Raw genomic sequence first — 21,780 nt, 5'->3', positions numbered from 1 at the left:
AGAGAGGCAGTCTAAAGATCATCAAATCAACGATGTGGGGACTCATTTGGCAAAACTCTGTCTACTTAGAGGCTCAAAAGATGGTTGCTGAAGCCTGGGCGCGAAGACCTAATGAAGAATAAATGGACTACTGAAAGTAAATGTGGAATGTAATAAACTGTTCCAGTTACAGTGGTGCCTTGCTTAACGACGATAATCTGTTCCAGGAAAATCGCTGTTAAGCGAAAACATTGTAAAGCAAAATTAAAAACCCCATTGAAATGCATTGAAACCTGTTCAATGCGTTCCACTGGGGTAAAAACTCAGTCCAGCAAAGATCCTCCATACTGCGGCCATTTTCGCTGCCTGTATAGTGAGAAATCCATCCCTAAGCACAGCGGGGAGCCATTTTAAGCACCCAGTGGCCATTTTGAAAACTCGACGATCAGCTGTTTTTGATCGTCGTAAAGCAAAAATCGGTTCCCAAAACAGGGAACCAATTATCGCGAAGCGAAATTTCCCCCTTTAGACCATCGTTTTGCGATTGCAATTGCGATCGCAAAAAGATCGTCGTAAAGTGGATTCGTCGTAATGTGGGGCAATCGTTAAGAAAGGCACCACTGTATGTATAAATAAAAATAAGTAATTGCAAATGTAATTGTCCTTTAAATGAAAGAATGGTAAGCAATCGAAAAGTATTATAACAAAGAAATTGAAAGTATTGCAAATGTTAATTGATAGATGTTAATGGTGTTGAGTAAGTATTAATGTGATTTAAAATGTGCAGTGTTATTATTATAAGTTGGGGGAAATATTAAACTGTTTCTACGTTCATGGAGCAAACCACTGTAGGTTTACTCCATGGAATAAACTTGCTAAGGGGGAAGGTATGTAGCGAAATGTCAAAAGGTGACGTCATTCCTGCCTGTCCATCACAGGAGCTCAAGGGGGAGGAGCCCCAAGGATAGAGCAGGAGGGGCAGAGCCAGGGAGACAGGGAGTTGGAGAGACATTTAGGCAGTTAAAGAGAGAGAGAGAGACAATTGAAGATGTGGAATGAGAGTTAGGGTTTAGGAGAATGAAGGAGAGGATTAGTGAATTAAGCTAAGAGTGTTAGGAGAGGAAACTGAGAAGTTTAAACCACATTGAACAAGCAGGAATGAAAGTATAAGCACTACAAGAGAGATATTGATTGAAAGCATACAGCAGTTTGGAATAAAAGTGATTGACTACATGATCCAATATGTATTAACACCTGAAACAGTTCATATGTAATTTACCTTTTGATTTGTTTGATAATAAAAGAATACTTAATTAAACATCTGCTTCCTAAGTTCTATAACCCTTAGTGTTGGCAGCACCTGTGTGGGACATAAATTGGTATTAGGAGAATACCTGGTGGCAGCGTGAAAGGACGTGCTCCTTTGTGGGGCCCAAATAAATAGGGGCAACAAAGGGTAGATCGCCACAGTGCTCAATGCAGGATTGAGACCCTGGCTTGGCTCAGATTCTTTAAATACTGGGTCAGAATCTGTTTCTTTTCAGCCCAGGACATCCTATTCCAAGCACTGCTTTCTGGCAGTGTATTCCCAAAAGGTTTGACCCCATTTCTCAAGAAAATCAAGACCCTGGGGTTGTCACCAGATCTGCTGGGTTCAATACCTCTATCCCAAGTATTCCATACAATCAAAAATTGAGTTCTGGATATTGAGGGACAAAACCTGCATAGCACTGCGCAAAAGGTCTGTTCCCCACTATAATTTCAGTTGCCCCTCTCCCATGGCAGAAGACCAAATTACTTCTATCTCTTAGACTTCTTATACAAGAAGCGATTTTTGCTGCAGTGTTTATTTATTGAACAAGCAGGTGTTTTCTCAGCAATGTTCTGTATGAGCAATAAAAAATAAAACCTAGGATAAAACCAGCAGCAAAGTATCTGAAAGTACTAAAAGCAGGTCCAAAAATGCCCAAGAAAAAAAAGGTCTTCAACTGGCACGGAAGTGCCTGGTAAATCTTCTGGCATGGACAGTCCATAGAAAGGTGTTGGCACTGAAAAACCTCTCTTGGAGCCACCTTTGTGACTCAGTTCATAGGTCACCTGGTTTACCTTAGAGTCTAAGCCAGTGGTTCTTAACCTTGGGTTATTCAGGTGTTTTTGGACTGCAACTCCCAGAAGCATTCACCACCAGCCATGCTGGCTGGGGTTTCTGGGAGTTGCAGTTCAAAAACACCTGAGTAACCCAAGGTTAAGAACCACTGGTCTAAGCTAAGTACAGTAGCAGCTTGACAACACTATTCTAATCCCTGTGCTTTCATGTACAATGCCATTCTTGTACCCAGGATGAAGACTTCCTTGGTTCCTCATCAGCAACAGGAAATGCTCCCTTCATGGACACTCCATCATGTCCAGCTGTACCATATGAAAAAGAAAAAAGCGTATTCAGACTACATGTACAGAATCCTTAAGCAGGTAATTGTCTAAAAACCATCCTCCAACCTGGAGGGCACAGGACTTGGAAAGTCTGCTGTAGGACGTTGTGTCTAATGTTTTGATCTAGCCCTGCTAATCCATATGCCTTTTGTATGACAGGTTCCTCAAGGAACAAATAAATACTGCGGGGCACTAGATATGCTTCGCTCCCTAAACAAACCTCATCTATATGGAAAGGTGGCTTTGGAGGCCTCAAGGATGTCCCACTATAACAAGAAGCATCTAATCACCAGCAGAGAAGTTCATGTGGCAGTAAGAGTAGTCCTTCTTGTGGAGGCCTTGAAGGGCAGTTTGTTTTCAACCAAACATGTAAATTATGCATGAAATAAGTTCTGCTCAAATTCTGGAAAGCTATTTTTAAAATTGACTACTTTTTTCATCTCATTTTTTTGTAATAAAGGCATGTTTGACAGCTGATTTATTGAATGGCTCATGGATTGTTTGTTGGGAATAAGGCACAAATAGTTTAATTACAGCTGACCAAGATGTTAATAATAATTGGGTGCTGTCAATTCTGACTTACAGCAACCACTTTCAAGGTTTTGTAGGTAGACAATACTCAGAAGTAGTTTACCATTCCCTTCTTCTGGGGGCCTGGTGGGACAATGCAGCTTGCCCAAGATCACACAGATTGGCTGTCCTGGGATGCACAGTGGAAACTTAACTCCTAACCTCTGACTCCAGATACCTGAGTCACTGAGGTATCCATCCAGCTGACCTAAATGTTGCAGTTTGGAAAACCACAGTGAGCTACAGTTTTCCTCTTTCTGCAACTGTGATTGCCTAATCCAATGCAAAGGGGCACTTGTGAGAGTGCCAGTTCCCCTCAACTAGGTGCTCCTTGTCTCCATACCATTACTTAAAAAGGAGTTTCAACTCTGCAAGAGAAAAGATTTTAATTACAGCATTTAGAACAAGAGAGAGAGAGAGATGTAAATGGTCAATTAGCACTTGTTAGCACCTTAAGGTGCACATGTACAAGCTGGATTTCGAAGGGGCAGAAGAACTAGAGACCAAATTACTAATAAGCGCTGGATTATGGAGAAAGCCAGAGAGTTCCAGAAAAACATCTACTATACTTCTGCTTCATTGACTATGCAAAAGCTTTTGACTGTGTGGACCACAGCAAACGATGGCAAGTCCTTAAAGAAATGGGAGTGCCCGATCACCTTATCTACCTCCTGAGAAACCTATATGTGGGACAGGAAGCAATGGTTAGAATTGGATATGGAAACACCGATTGGTTCAAAATCTGGAAAGGAGTACGACAAGGCTGTATTTTGTCCTGCTTATTTAACTTATATGCAGAATACATCATGAGAAAGGTCGGGCTGGAGGAATCCCAAACCGGAATTAAGATTGCCGGAAGAAATATCAACAACCTCCGATATGCAGATGATACCACTCTGACGGCAGAAAGTGAGGAGGAATTAAGGAACCTTGTAATAAGGGTGAAAGCAGGAGAGTGCAAAAAACGGTCTGAAACTCAACATCAAAAAAACTAAGATCATGGCCACTAGTCCATCACTTCCTGGCAAATAGAAGGGGAAGATATGGAGGTAGTGACAGATTTCACTTTCTTGGGCTCCATGATCACTGCAGATAGTGACAGCAGCCCCGAAATTAAAAGACGCCTGCTTCTTGGGAGGAAAGCGATGACAAACCTCGATAGCATCTTAAAAAGCAGAGACATCACCTTGCCAACAAAAGTCCAAATAGTCAAAGCTATGGTTTTTCCCTGTAGTGATGTACGGAAATGAGAGCTGGACCATAAAGAAAGCTGACCACCGAAGAATTGATGCTTTTGAATTGTGGTGTTGGAGGAGGCTCTCAAGAGTCCCCTGGACTGCAAGGAGAACAAACCTATCAATTCCAAAGGAAATCAACCCTGAGTGCTCACTGGAAGGACAGATCCTGAAGCTGAGGCTCCAATACTTTGGCCATCACATGAGAAGAGAAGACTCCCTGGAAAAGACGCCGATGTTGGGAAAGTGTGAAGGCAGGAGGAGAAGGGGACGACAAAGGACGAGATGGTTGGAAAGTGTCATCGAAGCGACCAACATGAATTTAACCCAACTCCAGGAGGCAGTGGAGGACAGGATGGCCTGGCTTGCTCTGGTCCATGGGGTCACGAAGCGTCGGACATGACTAAACGACTAAACAATAACAAGCACCTTAAGGAAGCTTCTGCTATTGGAGCTCAGTGCAAACTGAACTCTGCTTTTGTCCCTGATGACTCCTGCAAAAGGGTCCTGATGTAAACAGTGATTTCAGCCAGAGAAACCTGATTTTCATGGGTGCAAATCACACAAAATCAAACTGTATTTTCCCTGCTGTATAATCACACCCTCACCCAACTTTGCAATTTTGTACAAGGGCCACACATATATTTTTCCTTTTTCGTTGTTCCTGGAATTAAAACTGTATCACCTTTATCTGACTATTAAATAGTAAATTTTATCCCTGACATGTTTTCCGAAAGGTAAAGATGGCAACAACAGACAACAATTGTCCACTGATTTTAAATCACAATTAAGTCCCTGTTTTTCCACAGCAGTGTGGGAAACTATTAAGCTTTCACTACTGAGCTTTCAGTGATAGAATTAGAGTCAGAGCCCTGAATGCAATTTTCAACAATTGTCACATAGGGACAAAGTAAACTATTACAATAACCAGTTCAAAGAAATAAAGGGGATCAACAAAAGGGGAGAAACGAGATCTCATTGAAAAAAACCCAAGGAATCTAAGACAAATGTCAGCCTACATTAAGAATGCCAAATGATCAACAGGGAAACATACTATCTGACTAGAAGGGAAAAAAGATAAGGTGGACAGAGTATATTGAAGACATGTGCAAAAGATATAGTAGAATTCCAGACTTCCTTAAAGTGAAACCTATGATAAAGAATCTGAAATTCCACAAAGCAAAGTGAAAGATGCTTAGAAAGCACTAGGAAGAACAAATCACCAGGGGGAGATGGGACACCAAAGGAACTATTTCAAGTCACAGAGATTCAATCTGTCAATATTCTAACAAAAATATCCAAAAAATATGGAAAACAGAATAATGGTCCACAGACTGGAAATGTTCAATATACATTGCAATTCCCAAGAAAGAAGATGCCAAGGAATGCAGTAAGTATAGGATCATTGCTTTAATTTCCCAAGCAAGCAAAGCTTAAGATGTTGCAACAAAGGTGTTTACCTTATATGGAGCAAGATATGCCTGATGTTCCAGCTGGATTTCAAAAAGGAAGAAGCACATATCATATTGCAGATCTCCACTGCCTAATAGAGTGCACCAAAGAATTTCAGAACAAGATCAGTCTGCGCTTTATAGACTACAGCAGATCCTTTGATGGTTCATAAGAAAACTGTATGGGTTATTCTGATAGAAATGGGTACATATTCCTCAGCAGTTGATTGTCCTGCTGCATAATCTGTATTGTGAACAAGAAGCAACCATTAGGACAGAATATGCCCAGTCAGAATGATTTCTTATAGGCAAAGGAGATAGATAGATAGATAGATAGATAGATAGATAGATAGATAGATAGATAGATAGATAGATAGATAGGTCACACACATATGTGTATATATGTATATATATGTTTAAATGTGTTTGTGGGGACCAGATTGTTGATTTGCATAGGATATGAATCTAACCAATCAGAATGAGTCTGTAGTCAGCCATGCTTGCTATATAAAGTATGTCAGTCAGGACTAAATATGTGACTAAAATAGGGATGCCAGGGTCCAATAAGAAGAGACTGAATCAAATATGTGACAGAGACAGAGTCTTGTATAATATGTACCCCATACAGAAATAAAGATGTAACTCTGACTTGATTGGGGCAGTTAGGGCTTATGAATATAATAGTGTAACAATACGTTATTTACCAGTGAAAATATGTCTGTCAAACCAAATGTCTAAGCACTGTGTGTTATGATATGTTTTTACACATGTTTATAAAAGTAAATGTTATTTAATTTTTTAACCAAGACAGAAGTGATTATCTGGAACATAAATTGCTGGCAAAAAAAAAAAAAAAAAAAAACACCTAAGGGCAAACATATTATTTTACTCTGTACAAAAGTGTGCAGTTAAAGTTTTTTATCTAAAAATTTCCGGCTGCTATACACAAATGCTGTTAAGCTATATGTTATAATTTATATTTATTATAACCAAAAGTCAACATCAAACAAGGATGTTTTATCCTTGTATCTGTTCAGTCTGTATGCAGAACATATACAGGAAGACAAACTAGATTAAGATGGAGGAGAGAAAACTGGTGGAAGAAACATAAATAATTTAATATGCAGATGGCACCATCTTAATGTCAGAAAGCAGAAATGACTTGAAACAACTTTTAATAAAAAAGAAAGAAGAAAAGTGTCAAAGTAGGACTGCAATTGAATACTAAGACCAACATCATCACTTCAGCTGAATTATACAACTTTAATGCTGACAATGAAGAAATTGAAATGGTTAGAGATTTTGTATACCCTGGTTCAATCATCCATCCAAACTACAGCCAAAAAAAAAAAAAAAATCAAAAGACTGAGACTAGGAAGGGCAAAAGCAAAAAAACAAAGCATGCTGCTTATATACCACCCCATAGTGCTTCAAGCACTGTCTGGGCAGTTTACAAGCTAATTATGCAGGCTACACTTTGCCCCCCCCCAGCAAGCTGGGTTTAACCTTGGAAGGACAGAAGGCTGAGTCAAGCTTCAGCCGGCTACCTGGGATTGAACCCGGTCCCGAGCACAGTTTTGTCTGCAGTACAGCAGTTTGACCACTGAACCACCGGCAGCAATGAAAGAATTAGAAAAGATCAAGTGTAACGACGTGTCACCGGAAAGCAAGACCAAGATAATTCACATTCTTGTATTTCTGATTACCATGTACAGATAAAAAAACCTGTCAGGCAAAAAAAGATTGATTTGTTTGAAATATGGTACTATAGGAGACTTTGCAGTTACCCTGGACTGCCAGAAAAGAAAACAAGTGGATCCTAGAACAAACCAAGCCTGAACTATCTCTGGAGGCAAAAAGCATGAAACTGAGGTTGTTATACAGTACTTTGGACACATGATGAGAAAGAAGGTAAGGTTCTCTGGGAAAAACAACGCTGGGGAAGGTGGGAGGCAGCAAGAAAAGAGGACCATGAGATGGATTGAATTCCTAAAGGAACCCAGCGGCATGAATTTAGAAGAGCTGAACAGGACTGTTGAGGACACGATTGTAAGGAGGAAGAAACAGCTATAGAGAATCCAGTGTTTTCCAAGGAAACAAAACTCAACATTCCTTAGAGATAAGCTGCTCTGCACATGGGTAACTGCTTTGCTGAGATGCCAGAAATTGTAACCAATGCATATATTCATCAAGGACCAATCAACTGCTGCAGACTTTAGTTCCTTTTTTTAATTGTATACAGACTTGAACGCTATTGATCTCAGGATCCCCACCCTGCTGGGCACCCACGTGCACACTTCTTTTATCTGAATAAACCGGTTGCCCTTTCCTCTAAGAAACTGTCCGCTTACTATTATCGCCTTGGCTTAATAGAATCAGCCAGGATACCCAGCTCCCGGAGTAACAAAACACTCTCAGCCAGGGGCGCCATAAATTGGAGAGAACGTGACGTCACATAACTACAATAAGGGAGCTTTCAAGGCATTGGGCACTCACGCTGTCAGTCACCAGAGAGGGGTGAGCGGGAGAAGAAGGATTGCTGGCCTATGGAATTAAGGGAAAAGCTGAGGATCAAAGCCAGAACTTTAGTTTCTCCTTCCCCGAACGTAGGGGCGGGACAGAACGCTCCTCTGGCATTTTATTGGTGCGAGGGAGGAGAACGTGTGATCGGCGAAAATGATTGGCTAAGCTAGCGGAGGGGGGAGCGTTTAAAGTCTGGGAATTTCGCGCTAAAACTAATTTCTCTTTGTGCTCGTATCGTCGCTACTCCAGGTAGGTAGCAATAGCTTATAATAACGGAGGATTTTATTTGAAAAAAAAAGCGCGTGACATTGCAATGCTGACAAACCTTGTAGAAGGGCTTGAGGTGGGTGTTTCCTAGTCAACTATACACCGAGAAAACTAAAAAGCCCTGAGGTGTTTGTGCACACCGAGAACTCCCGGTGGTGAAGTCAGTACGGAGGGCTGTGGACGATTGAAATTGAAAAGCAGTGCCGTCTGGTGGCCTCTCCGACCTCAGTCCCGGCCATGAACTTTTGGGCCCGGGACTCGAACCCGCCTTGGCCGCCTGGACTGGCCGGGAATCGAGCTCGGAGCGCAACATGCCCATCTGTAGGCTTGTGCATGGGATTCGAGGAGGAGGAGGAGGAGGAGTTCGGGACCGCAACCTTCTCCAAGTTCTGTTGCAGTAGTAAAGAACTAGGAGGATACCAAGAAATCGCCATCGCCCCCTCTTCCAGTTCTGTTTCTTCTGGGGAGTGGTCTTTACGGGTTTTTTTTTCTTCTTCTGCGACTTGATGCTATAATGACACAATGGAGGTTCAGACTTGCTAGGAAGTTCAATCTAGACATGCAGCGTTACACTTTTTGTGGCATGTTCCGATGTTCTTGGGGGGGGGGGGAAGAACGCCGCCCAAAGACATCTGTCTTACTGAACAAGAACTCTGATCCACAAATCTGGCCATGGGTGTTGCGACTTGATGTTTTGTGTGTGTGTGTGTGTGTGTGAAGCGCGGGTTTTTAATACCTGATCTGGTAACGAGTCCTTCGAAACAGAAAGTTAACTTATGCATGTGATAGGTTTAATAAAACTATCGGCCTCGTTCCTTTAAGTTTATGGAGAGCTGATTGCATTCTGTGGCTCAGAGTGAACATAATTTATGTTCATATAGCCGTTATAAGAAATGTAATGGACAAGGAAGTCTAAGAGAGGGAGAAGGGATGGGTGATTTGCCTTGAAATTTAAATGTGCTGCTTTTGAAAACTACAGACATAAGGGGAGCGTATGTACCTCCAAGTCTGTGTCGCCTGACTCCTTAAGCTGTTTGAGACGGTTCCCAATGAGAACGTAGACATATTAATTATGAGGGACCTTGGGTTGTGTGTTAAGTAGTGTTAACAATTGAAAACAGTGCTTGATGAAAGAAAGTTGAAAGACAAACTCAGGAGTTGGTCAAAATCAAAATACAGTAATAGAAGCTTAGTTGGCACCTGCCTTGCACTTTAGCAAAATTATCAGGAAGTCTAGATTCTAAAAGATCCTGAAGCTGGGGCTCCAATACTTTGGCCAGAGAAGACTCCCTGGAAAAGACCCCGATGCTGGGAAAGTGTGAAGGCAAGAGGAGAAGGGGACGACAGAGGACGAGATGGTTGGACAGTGTCATCGAAGCTACCAACACGAATTTGACCCAACTCCGGGAGGCAGTGTGGAAGACAGGAGGGCCTGGCGTGCTCTGGTCCATGGGGTCACAAAGAGTCGGACACGACTAAACGACTAAACAATAACAACACTAGATTCTAAGAGTTACCAACCGTTTCAGAAGAGGTGGCCCCATTAGTCTATGCTAGCATGTCAGGCAAAAAGAAAAAAGCAGTCATGTGTATTGATGGCATCCACTGCGGTACTGGAGAGAAAGAGTTGTGTGTCATCAGCATACTTTCTTGTGGGCAGTTCCAAACTTATGTGCTGTTTTTAATGTCCCAAATTCAAATGGCTTCCTGGATGGGAACAACTGCAGCATACGTGTTGGTTTCAAACTCTTCTGCAGCTAGCCATTTGGAATTTATGGCCCATCTCTTAAAACAGAGGGCAGTAACATGCAATCTGGGGGGCCCCAATCAGTGGTCCCCTCCATAGACAATGTCTGTCACCAGGGTACACTTGATTTAAATCACGATTTTTTGGTTGGTAATTTAAATTTTTTAAAATTGATTTTTTATTTTAATATAGATTTAATTCAATTTGATTTTAAAATGATTTTTATCTGTCCTGTGTGTGAGACCAATAAATAGCACCAGAGTAAACAGGCAGTTTTCTCAGTGGAGGGGTGTCAAACATTTGATGCAAATAAAGGAAAATTGTGCACTTGGGACAAAATATTTCAACTTGATATGGCCAGGTTTGAGCTGGGTGGAGGCCCTAACCCTTCTTTTACATACATTCTTATACAGTGGTGCCTCGCTTAACGAGCGCATCGTTTAATGATGAATCCGCATAGCGATCTGTTTTTTTCAGATCGCTAATGCGACCGCATTGTGATGTTTTAGTGGGTAAAACATCGCATTGCGACGATCGGTAAGCATTTCGCTTACCGATCTTCATATTGCGATGTTTTTTTTAAACAGCTGATCGGCGGTTCCAAAATGGCCGCCACAACCATTTTCGCGCCCTGCCCTCACTTACCGAGGGCACGAAAATGGTGGCGCTATGAAGGAACATCGCTGAACGGTGAGTTTGGGCTCCATAGGAACGCATTAAACGCATGCGTTCCTGTGGGCTTTTCTGTTCCGTATAGCGATGTTTCCACATAGCGACGATTAATCCAGAACGCATTAACGTCGCTATGCGGGACACCACTATACCTTTAAATACCCAGCAGCCCCACTCACCTTTCCTTTGTGGTTTGAATGCAACAGAGGTGAGGGGCATATATTTCCTCATATCTGTTCTTGCTGGTTGAAACACTTGTCTCTGTATTGCTCACATCCAGATGTTTTGCAGCTTGTTCATTTCCTTGAAGCAAGCAGTTTTACAGAAGCAAGATAGTGATAATGGTTCATAGGTCAAGAGCAATATGGCAATGGTTAGTCTAACTGTTGTACCTGAGTTTATGCTGCAAGGAGACCCCTTCAGTAGTGCTCCTGTAAAAACCTATTATATTGTAACATTGAAAATACTGTATATAGTCCTGAAGAGCCTTAAGTATTATTCTTGGTTTTTTCCCATCCTAAATAAATTTGGTCATTATTTTATTCATTTCTTTTAAAAAGTCTTGTTTTAATAATATTGGAATTGTCTGAAAGAGGAAAATTAGCTTTGGTAATATATTCATTTTTATTGTTGCTATTCTACCCATTAGGGATAATTGGAGTTTAGACCATTTCTGCAAATCTACTTTGATTTCTTTCATAACTTCCATATAATTGTCCTTTATTAATGTACAGTACTTGGGTGTTTTGTTTTGTTTTTGTCATATTAATTCCCAAGTACCTAACCTTACACGTTTCTTGACATCCGGAGTGTTTTCGTAATTCTTCTCTTTCTTCTTTTGCCTTTTTTTTCATCAGAATTTTTGTTGTTGTTTATTTATTTTAAGACCTGACATACATCCATATTCAGTTATTGTCTTTCAGGACAATAAACAAAGAGGAGGGTTTGGCCTACCAGACTGGATGAATTATTACAGAACAGCAACTCTGTCCTGGGTGAGGGAATGGGTTCTTCTCCAAAATGGGAGACTTTTAAAAATTGAGGGGCATGATTTAGGGCTAGGCTGGCATGCCTACCTATGGTACCAAGATGATAGGCAATGCAAAACATTTAATTTACATTTGATCAGGAGAGTTCTGTTATGGCTTTGGAAGACAGTTAAGGCACAACATTATAGACAGATACCATTATGGGTAGCTCCATTAGAAGCTGTAACAATTACCCAGCTTTGGCTTAGGTAGAAGATTATTGGCATGTACCAATGAGAGCTGTTGGGAGGCAGAGCCAGAGAAACTAGAAGCGTGAGTCGGAGTCTAGTCAGTTCAGAGAGAGACAGTTTTAGAAGGCGTTTGGGGGTTTGAGGCAGAGAGAGTGTTTAAAGAGTGATTAGTCAGAGTGTGACCTGTATTAAGATAAAAGGTTAAAGTAAAATACTGAAGCTTTGTGTAACATTAAGAATGTGCTTAAGAATTATTCCTGAAACAACCTGTAATCAATAAACCTGTTTCTGTTTAAAAGTTCAGTACTGAATAGACCTTAGTCTTTCATAGGAAATATAAGTTGATCTTTATCAACTGGTGGCAGCGTGTTAAAGGGCATGTTGAGATACCTTCGTGAGCTCTATGTTTGGTGAAAGAAACAGGGGCCACAGGGTAAACGCCACAGAAGCGTTCTCTGATCCGGCAAGAACATTTCAAGGGAGAAACGGGAGATATGCCTACTTTCATTTTGCAACAAAAATGTAGGGGGAAAGCAGAAATCATTTCCCCCCTGCATTTTCTTTGCAGAATGTGGAGAGGGAAGCTGCTTTTTGCAACGAAAGTGTAGGGGGAAAGCAGGAGCTTTCCTCCTTCCACTTTCTTGCAAATAAAGAAATTTTGATTTTGAAAAGTGGGGGGCGTTTTATACATGGGGCATCTTATACATGGAAAAATACAGTAGCATTCTCAATTTCTGTTACATTTAATCACTATATACAGTGGTGCCTCGCTTAACGATAATCCGTTCCAGCAAAATCGCTGTAGAACGAAATCGTCATCAAGCGAAAGTAAAAAAAAAAACCTTTGAAATGCATTGAAAACTGGTTCAGTACGTTTCAATGGACGAAATACCTCAGTGTCCAGCGAAAATCCTCCATAGGGTGCCCATTTTCCGGTGCCTGTATAGCGAGGAATCCGTCCTAAAACACAGCGGGGAGCTTAACAGTCGTTAAGCGAAAAATTGGTTCCCAAAGCAGGGAACTGATCGTCGTTAAATGAAAAAATCCCATTCAAACATTGTTAAGCGATTTCCTCGTCTCACAATGTAGTCATCAAGCGGGGCACCACTGTATATGAACTTAAAACACTGTGAATGGCAATTGCTTTATTATTACCTTTCTGTCATTCTCTCTTGTCAGCTCCTCTCTAGATTGTGTCTAAATCGGACTATATACATTTCTCAGCAGAATCTTTTTAAAACATCATGAAAACCACAGATAATCTAGGCAAGAAGAAGTTTATGCAGGACGTCCTTGAAGATCTGGACACTTCTGATCTGCAAAGTCTCCAATCAATATTAAATACAAAAGAAATAAATGGGACAACTATTCCAAAATCCAAATTAGAGAAAATTGATCCCATTAGCATAGCTAATGTGCTTATTAGCTATCATGGGTCTGACTGTTTGGAGACACTTCGGGATGCATTGGCTGACATTCCCAAGAAACAACTTGTCGAGAAAATTTCTAATAAAATAGAAGATGATGAGCATAAAGGTATTCACAGCAATTAATTTTTGAAATAGCACTTATTTTTGCTCATAATGGTGTCTTCCTAATGTTGCATGCTTTCAGTTAATCCCTAAGAGTATCTCTGCAGTTAACAATCCTCCCCTTACACATTTGCTCTGCTAAATTTTGTAAGAGATATAAACAGTGCAAGTATATATATATTAGGGTGTGTGGTAGGATAAGACTCTGATAGAATATTTAATTACCTTGACTATTAATGCCTATGTACTGCTATTTTACAAAGATATAATATTGAAAATTGTTCCAAAATTTTATCTCAATTCTAATTTTTTTATATTTAAGGTAGTTAGATGCTTTCCATACATCTAAGAAAATAATGGCTGCTTCTTTTTCCATTAACCTATTTAGGGATTGTGGCAATTTCTCTATTTAGCTGAAAAATGTTTTAAGAAGATAACTTCCTGATTTGTGAGGAAAGTTAATTTAACTGTCCCAAAAGGTTAAATCAGTGCTGTCCAATAATTCCCAATTACTTACAACAAAAAATTGCACAACAAAAATTCCTTAAAAGCTCATTGGAAAAAATAGTTGCCATAACAGTAAATCAGAGTGCAGTGGAGATTTCCTGGGAGAAGCAGTAAAACCAATATACATAAACTTAAAAATTATATTGCTGATATCTAACACCAAATATGTCTCAAATAAGGCCTTGAAAACAATATATAGCAATTCCTGTCAGGCGGGTGTAGGAGATGTATGTTTGCAAGGCAGAAGAAGACATAGGCCTCTTACTGATTTTTTGACCTCAACGGCAGGAAAATAAAGTAACAAGGTTAGTAGCTTTTTCCCCTGATCCAAAAAAAATGAGATCCACAGCCACTTTGCAAATCACTTAATATTGTGTTGAGGCAGTATTTGCCAAAACAAATTTTTAACTTTAATGTTATATCCAGAAAAGCAGAAAACTGAAAGTCGAAAGGAAGAAATTGATGGTATCCCAGCAAAGAAGCAAAAACTTCAGGACCTGCCATCATACAGTGGTATGTACTCGTTCACTCAAAAGGTCTAAAGCAGAGATGGCGAACCTATGGCACGCGTGCCACAGCTGGCATGCAGAGCCCTTTCTGCCAGCATGAGAGCCATAAATTGCCGGATTGCTAATCTCACTCTCACACACTCTCTCTCTCACTCTCACTCTCACTCACTCTCTCTCTCTCTCTCTCTCTCTCTCTCTCTCTCTCTCTCTCTCTCTCTCTCTCTCTCTCTCTCTCACACACACACACACACACACACACACACACACACACACACACACACACACACACACACACACACACACACAGAGCCAAACCTGAGAAGGCAGCTGCAGTGCTGGCACTTCAGCAGGCGAATCTGGAGCAGCTGGCACTGGCAGCGGATCTGGATAAGGGTCTCGAGGCACCTCCGTGCCGGGATGCCCACTTCTGCTGCCACTTCCACTGCAGCCGTCATCACTTCTGGTGCTGCCGCTGTGGCACACCGCCTGCTGATTTGTTTTCCCCCCCTCCCAGTTTGGGCATGTGAGCCCAAACAGGTTCGCCACCACTGGTCTAGAGCATAAATTCTGATTCTCCCCATGTATTATAATTAGTACACAATTAATTATCTGTTGTGCACTTTTTAAATTGCATTTTATATATTCTAGCCATATGATATGTCTTATGCGCTGGTCAGCTGACCGTAATAAGTAAGTAGAAATTCAGGCCATGCGGTGCCCATTGTAGTCATTCAGAGAAGTCTGTCTCCAAAATGACAATTGATAACATTTTTCAGGAGTACATATAATATGGAAATACCTGTTTTAGCCTTTTGAGCTGAGGTTTGTACACCTAAATCTTTTAAAGAAACATTACAGTATTTTGTTTTCCTGATACAGTCGACCCTCGACTTACGGAATTAATCCATATTGGAACAGTGGGTGCAAGTCAAAAATTCCGTAGGTCGAGGGTCCATTTCCCATAGAAATGCATTGAAAACCATTTAATCCGTTCCAGCCAAGGAAAAAAATCCCGGGCTTTCAAAGCTGCACCCGCTGCTCTCTGCCTTCTGTCTCCACTGTCCTCTGCCTCCCATCCCCTCGTGGACAGGAGGCAAAGGGTAGCGGGTGCAGCTTTGGAAGCCCGGGAAGCCGAAAGCCGCTCTGCGCCCGCTGCCAGCTTTCGGGGCTTAGAAAGCTGCACCCGCCGCCCTCTTGTCTCCTTTCCAGGGTGCCCTCTTCCTCAGACAGAGGGCACCGGGGACCATAGACAAGAGGCCAGTGGGTGCAGCTTTCTAAGCCCTGAAAGCCAAAAGCTTTCGGCTTGCAGCTTTGGAAGTTGGGAAGCCAAAAGCCACTCTGCGCCTGCTTTTGGTTTTGGGGGCTTAGAAAGCTGCACCCACTGGCCTCTTGTCTCCTGTCCCCGGTGTCCTCTGCCTCATGTCCACAGGAGGCAGAAGGCACCGGGGACAGGAGACAAGAGGGCAGCAGGGGCTGCTTTGAATTTCCCACCCTTTCCCCCTGCATTTCGTAGGTTGAAGTTCTGGCCACAAGTCGAACTAAAATTTTGCGGCTGGAGCTTTTCATACCTCGAAATTTCCGTAAGTACGGACCTCCGCAAGTTGAGTGTCCACTGTATAGCTTATGTAGTTGATATCAGACCTCCTTTTGGTTTTATTTGAATATTCTGAGTTTGAGTATTGGAGTGCAAAAGCAGGCTGTATTGTCTCTGTATACCCAATAACATTCATCATTGTTGATGAGTAGACCTTGTTTCTACATGCATAAAAAACTATCATTGTTAACATGTAGTTTTGCATTTATAACTTACCATTTATAGCTTAGTTCTTGTTCCTACCATTTGGTATTGTTTCCTCTTTTTTTTCTAGGTAAATTCAAGCTTTCTGATATGGAGGATTTTGCTTTTAAAAATCAAGACCAGTTGATAAAGCAGCTAGAAAAACAGCTGGAACCTGCTGGATTTGAAACACTGGAAAAGCACCTGTCAGGGAGTACACTGAAGAATTCCTTTTCACTCACTAGTCAGCAATATTACAACCTGTACTATTGCCGAGATCTAAACACTTTTCTAAATAACAGTGATAAGAAATTACCAATGGTACCTAAGAAAATACTTGCTCTCTTGTTCTCTGCTAGTAAGACCAATAAAAAGAGGGGGGCTCATAAAACGAAAAGAAATGTTCAGAACTTCACAGAGGATGACTCTGCTGAATCTGCTGCTGCTGATGAACAGGAAGGCATTAAAGATACACGTGGATGGAAAAATTACAAGGAAGATGCCGTTACTGAATCTGCTGCTGCAGATGAACAGGAAGTCAGTAACGATATGAATGAATACAAAAACCACAATGACTCCATTCAGAAGACTGGATTATCTGTAAGTGAGTCAAGAATGGAATATGAAATGAAAAAATCCTTAGTTAATGAAGAGAAAAGGAATGTTCAGGCCTTGCCAAAGGATAAGTTTATTGAGCCTCTTGATTACAGTGAACAGGAAAAAATTAAAGACATTAAATACAAAAAGAGTGTAATTAAAAACTATGCTAAAGAAGAAACTGATGAGGTGCCAAACACAATTCCAGAAAATGAGCTGTATGAGAAATATAAAGAAATCTTCAGGACTTTAAAAAAGAAATATCAGGAAGAAGGACGGGACTTATTACCCAACTCTCAACTCTATGTAAACAAAATCAGTGTTCGTAAGCACAAAATATACAGCTGTTTGAGAGCCCAGGATGTGTTACTGGTTAAGTTACCAGAGGAAACAGAGTACCGTATTTTAAAGATTTTGGAGAATAAAAAAGATGTTACTGTGAAAGGAAACCTGAAGAAAAATGTGGAATTTGAATTGAAGTTTAACATGGCTATTCTAGGTGTTCAGCGTTCTGTGCTTATACATGGTAGCAATTTCTTTACAAGGGATGCTTCTTCATTTACAGAATATGAAGAGTTTTTTGAAAAGATTGTGTCTAAAGTTGTACTTCCTGTCCTAGCCCTGTATAAGAGGGTATATCAAGTTATATTCCAGAAGGCATGGGCAGCCGAAGACATTTTCCTGCCAGGAGTGGAACAGCAAACAGCAACCAGAGCCACCCAAAGCTAACTGAATTATTTGGCATATAAAGCAGAAAATCTAACACATCTGTGTGATTGGGTTCAGTAAAAAGCTTGAGCAGTTTCTCCTTTTCGGCAAGTACAAATAACGGAGTATCATCTTTTTTGTTTAACGTTTTATTAAAGTCAACAACAGGAGAGTCCACAACAACTTCAATAGGGCCAGTTGTGCCAACATTCAACGGGGACTCAATCCAAGATAACTTTGATTCTTTATTCAACTTCTCTTTATTTACTGGGGGTCTGGTCCAAATCGCTCCCGGTTGATAGGCTTCCTCAAGGGAGCATTCTGGACTACACAAATTGTCCCACAACTTGGAACAGACAGGTATAGGTCCTCGGCGAACCACCTTCTTCCAAGGACCGTGTCCGCACAAGAAGACCACCACTGTTCATTCTAAGGGGGATCTGGTAACACTTCTCCAGTCTTTACATTAGGTGGATCAGGTAACAGCCCTCCAACTTTCAGATTAGGAAAGTCAGCTAACAATTATCTAGTCTTTACATACGATTCTCTGGGTTCTCTCTCTATTCCGGTCTCTTTTCCTCCTTTCAACTCTTCCTTTATCGGTATTCCAAAGACGCGAGACCCCCTTGCATCTCCTCCTTCCTCCTCCCAAACTGATAACTGTTCTACTTTCTACCCACTTTTTTCCTATGAAGTTAGAAAAACCTCTACCCCTTTCTTCTCTCCTTTTAACCCCTCCTCCTCTTTCTCTTTGACACTCAGATTTTTCATCCCTCCTATCACAACCCCTTTCGCCTTCTCTTTTTCTTCTGTCTCATTGGTATGAGGGGACGGCTCGCTCACTCACTCTTTCATTTACATCTCTCACTCCTTCGCAATCTGATCCCCCAACTAGCAGTAAATACAGTAGGACTTCAGTATCCATGGGGGATAAGGCTCCAAGCCTCCCCATGCCCACAGGTGTCAAAAACCACATATTGCAAACCTATATACAGTGGTGCCTCGTATAACGAGCGCACCATTTAACAACGAATCCGCATAGCGATGCGTATTTTGCGATCGAAAAACCGATCGCATTGCAATGTTTGAATAGGAAAAATTTCGCATTGCGATGATCGGTAAGCATTTCACTTACCTCTCTTCGCATTGCGATGTTTTCAGCTGATCGGCCGTTCCAAAATGGCCGCTGGAAGAAGAAAATGGCCGCCCACAGCGTTTTTGCGCCAATTCCTCGCTTACCGAGGCGGCGAAAATGGTGGCCAGATTTAGGATTTCTGCTTAGCGGTGAGTTTTGTCCCCATAGGAATGCATTAAACAGAGTTTAATGCGTTCCTATGGGGTTTTTTTGCCCCGTATAGCGACGTTTCCTGATAGCGACGATTGATCCAGAACGGATTATCGTCGCTATGCGGGGCACCACTGTATAGCATAGTCTCTGCTACCTTCTAGTGGTCAGTTTTGGTAGTACATCATAGAAACATAGTACAGTACAGTATTCTGGGGATGGAGCATTATTTAATATTTTCAGGTAGCAGATAACTGAAACTGCTGGTACTGATCCTAGTGTCCCACTGTACAACAGAATAGAGAACTAGTAATCTTCTGTGCTTTAATTGGAACTAAGATCTGCAGCCATTTCACTCTAACAGTATGGTAGTTCTGCTAGAAGGTTGTCAAGGTTTGAAATTTTAGATGCATAGAGTGTTACAATAATTAAGTATAGAAAAAACAACCCTCAACATGTACATTGTGTTTTTCAAATGAGGCTAAATAATAGTTTACTAAAAGTCACTCTAAAATACCCAGCTCTCCAGTAAGGTCAATGTGAAATAACAATGCCTCACAGGATTATTTCATAATAACCTAACAGTTGAGCGTGTGTGAATAATTGATAAGGAAATGTAAAACAACCAAGGAGAAAACTCCTAGAATTCTAAAATGCAAATAGACAAAGTTAGTACCTGACCAACTTTATGTTCATGGAATTTTGCTCACCCAGTAACATAGCTAATCTCACAGATGCAGGGAAGCAGTTACTCAAAATAAAAGCGATTATCTGCCATGATAGCAACTTGCTAGCCTTGTGATTTATGAGAGCAGTACTTTTTCCATGCTAGTAAAAGCAATAGAAATTTCCATTGCACATTTTTGACAATTTATAGAGATCATTAATTTACTACACTGGCAGAATCCAGTTGTTTACCATTAAAGGAAAATACTGTATAAACTACTGAGAGAAATATAAATAGGGGGAGGCAAGAGACACAAACACACAATATGCCATATCACGTACACCACATAATAGCATAAATACTGGGCACCAGACATCAAAGAGCAGCAACGTATAATAACACAGCATATAGCAGCACTTCAGAATAGAAGAGGACAACATGGCTTTTCCTCCATAGATTCAAATTGGCTTGGCTTGGTGATCACTTAGAATATTTTTCATGTATGCCCAGCAATATGCTTATAGGATAACATTTGCTCAAGGCTGATTTTTTTTTTTAAATGTATTTTAGATTGTATTTTCTGCTTTTAAATTTTGCATTTTTAGACTATAAGCCTCCCGTACTTTTATAATATAATTAAAACGTTCTGCTCAGTATTTTCTTGTATCTTTTATTCTGCATTTTGGATTGAATTCTGACTTAAGTATTTGCCTGCAACTTCATTTCAACTTTCATATTATTTTCTTATGCATTTGTGCCTACAGTTTTTCCATTCTTGTAAAACTTTTGGATGTTTTCAAAAATTTTCAAGTGTTTTGTGCGTATGGATCATAGAAGCAACAAAGATGAGTAAAGCTTGTAGAATTAGACAAGTTGATATGGCTTGGAATCATCTGAGCAATGGAAATACAGTACTTATATTTTAAAGATTGATATGATTGGAACTGGTGATCTGGTTCCATACTGGAATTAACCCTGAATAGCTCTTTAGGCAGCCTTTTCCAGAGTTTACATCAGAATAATGCAGTTATTTCTGTTCTGCCATTTTGCCTTTTAAACTGTTGTTCGTGTCTATGTTGGTATCATTGACTATGTATGTTGAAATTTTGATTCTGATTTTTGATTTTGTTTTATTTTGCATATAATTATGTTCTGTATTTGTTACTGAATGTTGTACATTTTGATTTGATTTGTTTGATGATGTTTTATATTTTAATGTGTCATTTTTTCCATTGAGTGTAAGCCACCCAGACTGGCCTTATATCTAGATGGGTGGTAAAGAACTCAAATAAATAAATAAATAGAATAAATTGATGAACACAGGCTTCTGATTTTTCCTAGAGTTCTGTAAAGTTCTGTAGGGCTTTTAGGGGTTCGTGCATCAGACTTTCTGACTTGATAAGATGAAGAGACACTCGTACAGCGCTTCCCAACTTGGGGATTGGGACACCCAGGAGGGTTGCAAAGTTTTCCAGGAGGTTGCAGGCTACTTTATATTTGCTCTAGCCTTCATTAAATAATTTCTTCCTTGACCTTTCAGAGACGAATATTAAAGTTAGCGTGTTTGTGTATGTATGAGAATCAGACTCTTTGGATGAGAAAGAATCCTCTAGGGAAGGGATGATTTTACCCCATTAAAATGCCTTTTCATGCAAACATGGATGGGGGGGCAGGGTAGGGTTCTGCTTAGCTATTATAAAAGGAAGTTGCAATTTAAAAAAGGTTGGGAAACACCACAGTAGCAGTTAATTTTAAATTTTCCTCTATTAAAACTGAAATCTGGATAGGTCAATGGTTTAGCTACCTGGCTGAAAATACAGAGGTTGCAAGTTCAATTCTCCACTATGCACCCAAAAAAGGAGATCCAGCCTGGATGGCTTTGATCAAGCTACACAGCCTCAGGACAGCCCCAGAAGAAGGGAATGGTAAACCACTTCTAAGTACGTCCTATCGAGAAAATTCTGAAAAGGGTTGCTCCAATTCAGAATTGAAACAGATTGTGTAGTTTCTTCTTATTCTTTTCCCCTTATGCATCAGTCATCTCAACTGTTTGTTGCTGTTAAGGCAGGGGTTTCTATGACTTAAAAATGTCAGAAATATGCAAG

General features: G+C 40.6%; 1 protein-coding gene across 3 annotated transcripts; it reads left to right on the top strand.

Annotated features, from left to right (window-relative positions):
- The first annotated feature begins 8,150 nt into the window (after positions 1-8,150).
- Positions 8,151-19,488, top strand: LOC110090738 (uncharacterized). 3 transcript variants are annotated; one of them, XM_073004112.2, is made up of 4 exons: positions 8,151-8,437; positions 13,273-13,629; positions 14,559-14,645; positions 16,510-19,488. In XM_073004112.2, the coding sequence occupies exons 2-4, from the start codon at positions 13,338-13,340 to the stop codon at positions 17,742-17,744; spliced, it is 1,614 nt and encodes a 537-aa protein (XP_072860213.2). In that variant the 5' UTR covers positions 8,151-8,437; positions 13,273-13,337; the 3' UTR covers positions 17,745-19,488. The 3 variants fall into 3 exon arrangements, with proteins under 3 accessions (XP_072860213.2, XP_072860214.2, XP_072860216.2); XM_073004113.2 differs by having other exon boundaries at positions 8,316-8,437; positions 13,318-13,629; XM_073004115.2 differs by having other exon boundaries at positions 8,335-8,437; positions 13,321-13,629.
- Positions 19,489-21,780: the final 2,292 nt, after the last annotated feature.

The sequence above is a fragment of the Pogona vitticeps genome, chromosome 6 (assembly GCF_051106095.1).
Source record: "Pogona vitticeps strain Pit_001003342236 chromosome 6, PviZW2.1, whole genome shotgun sequence".
Classification (NCBI taxonomy): domain Eukaryota; kingdom Metazoa; phylum Chordata; class Lepidosauria; order Squamata; family Agamidae; genus Pogona; species Pogona vitticeps.
Note: the sequence above shows the minus strand (reverse complement) of the source record. Positions and strands in the feature narration are given on the sequence as shown.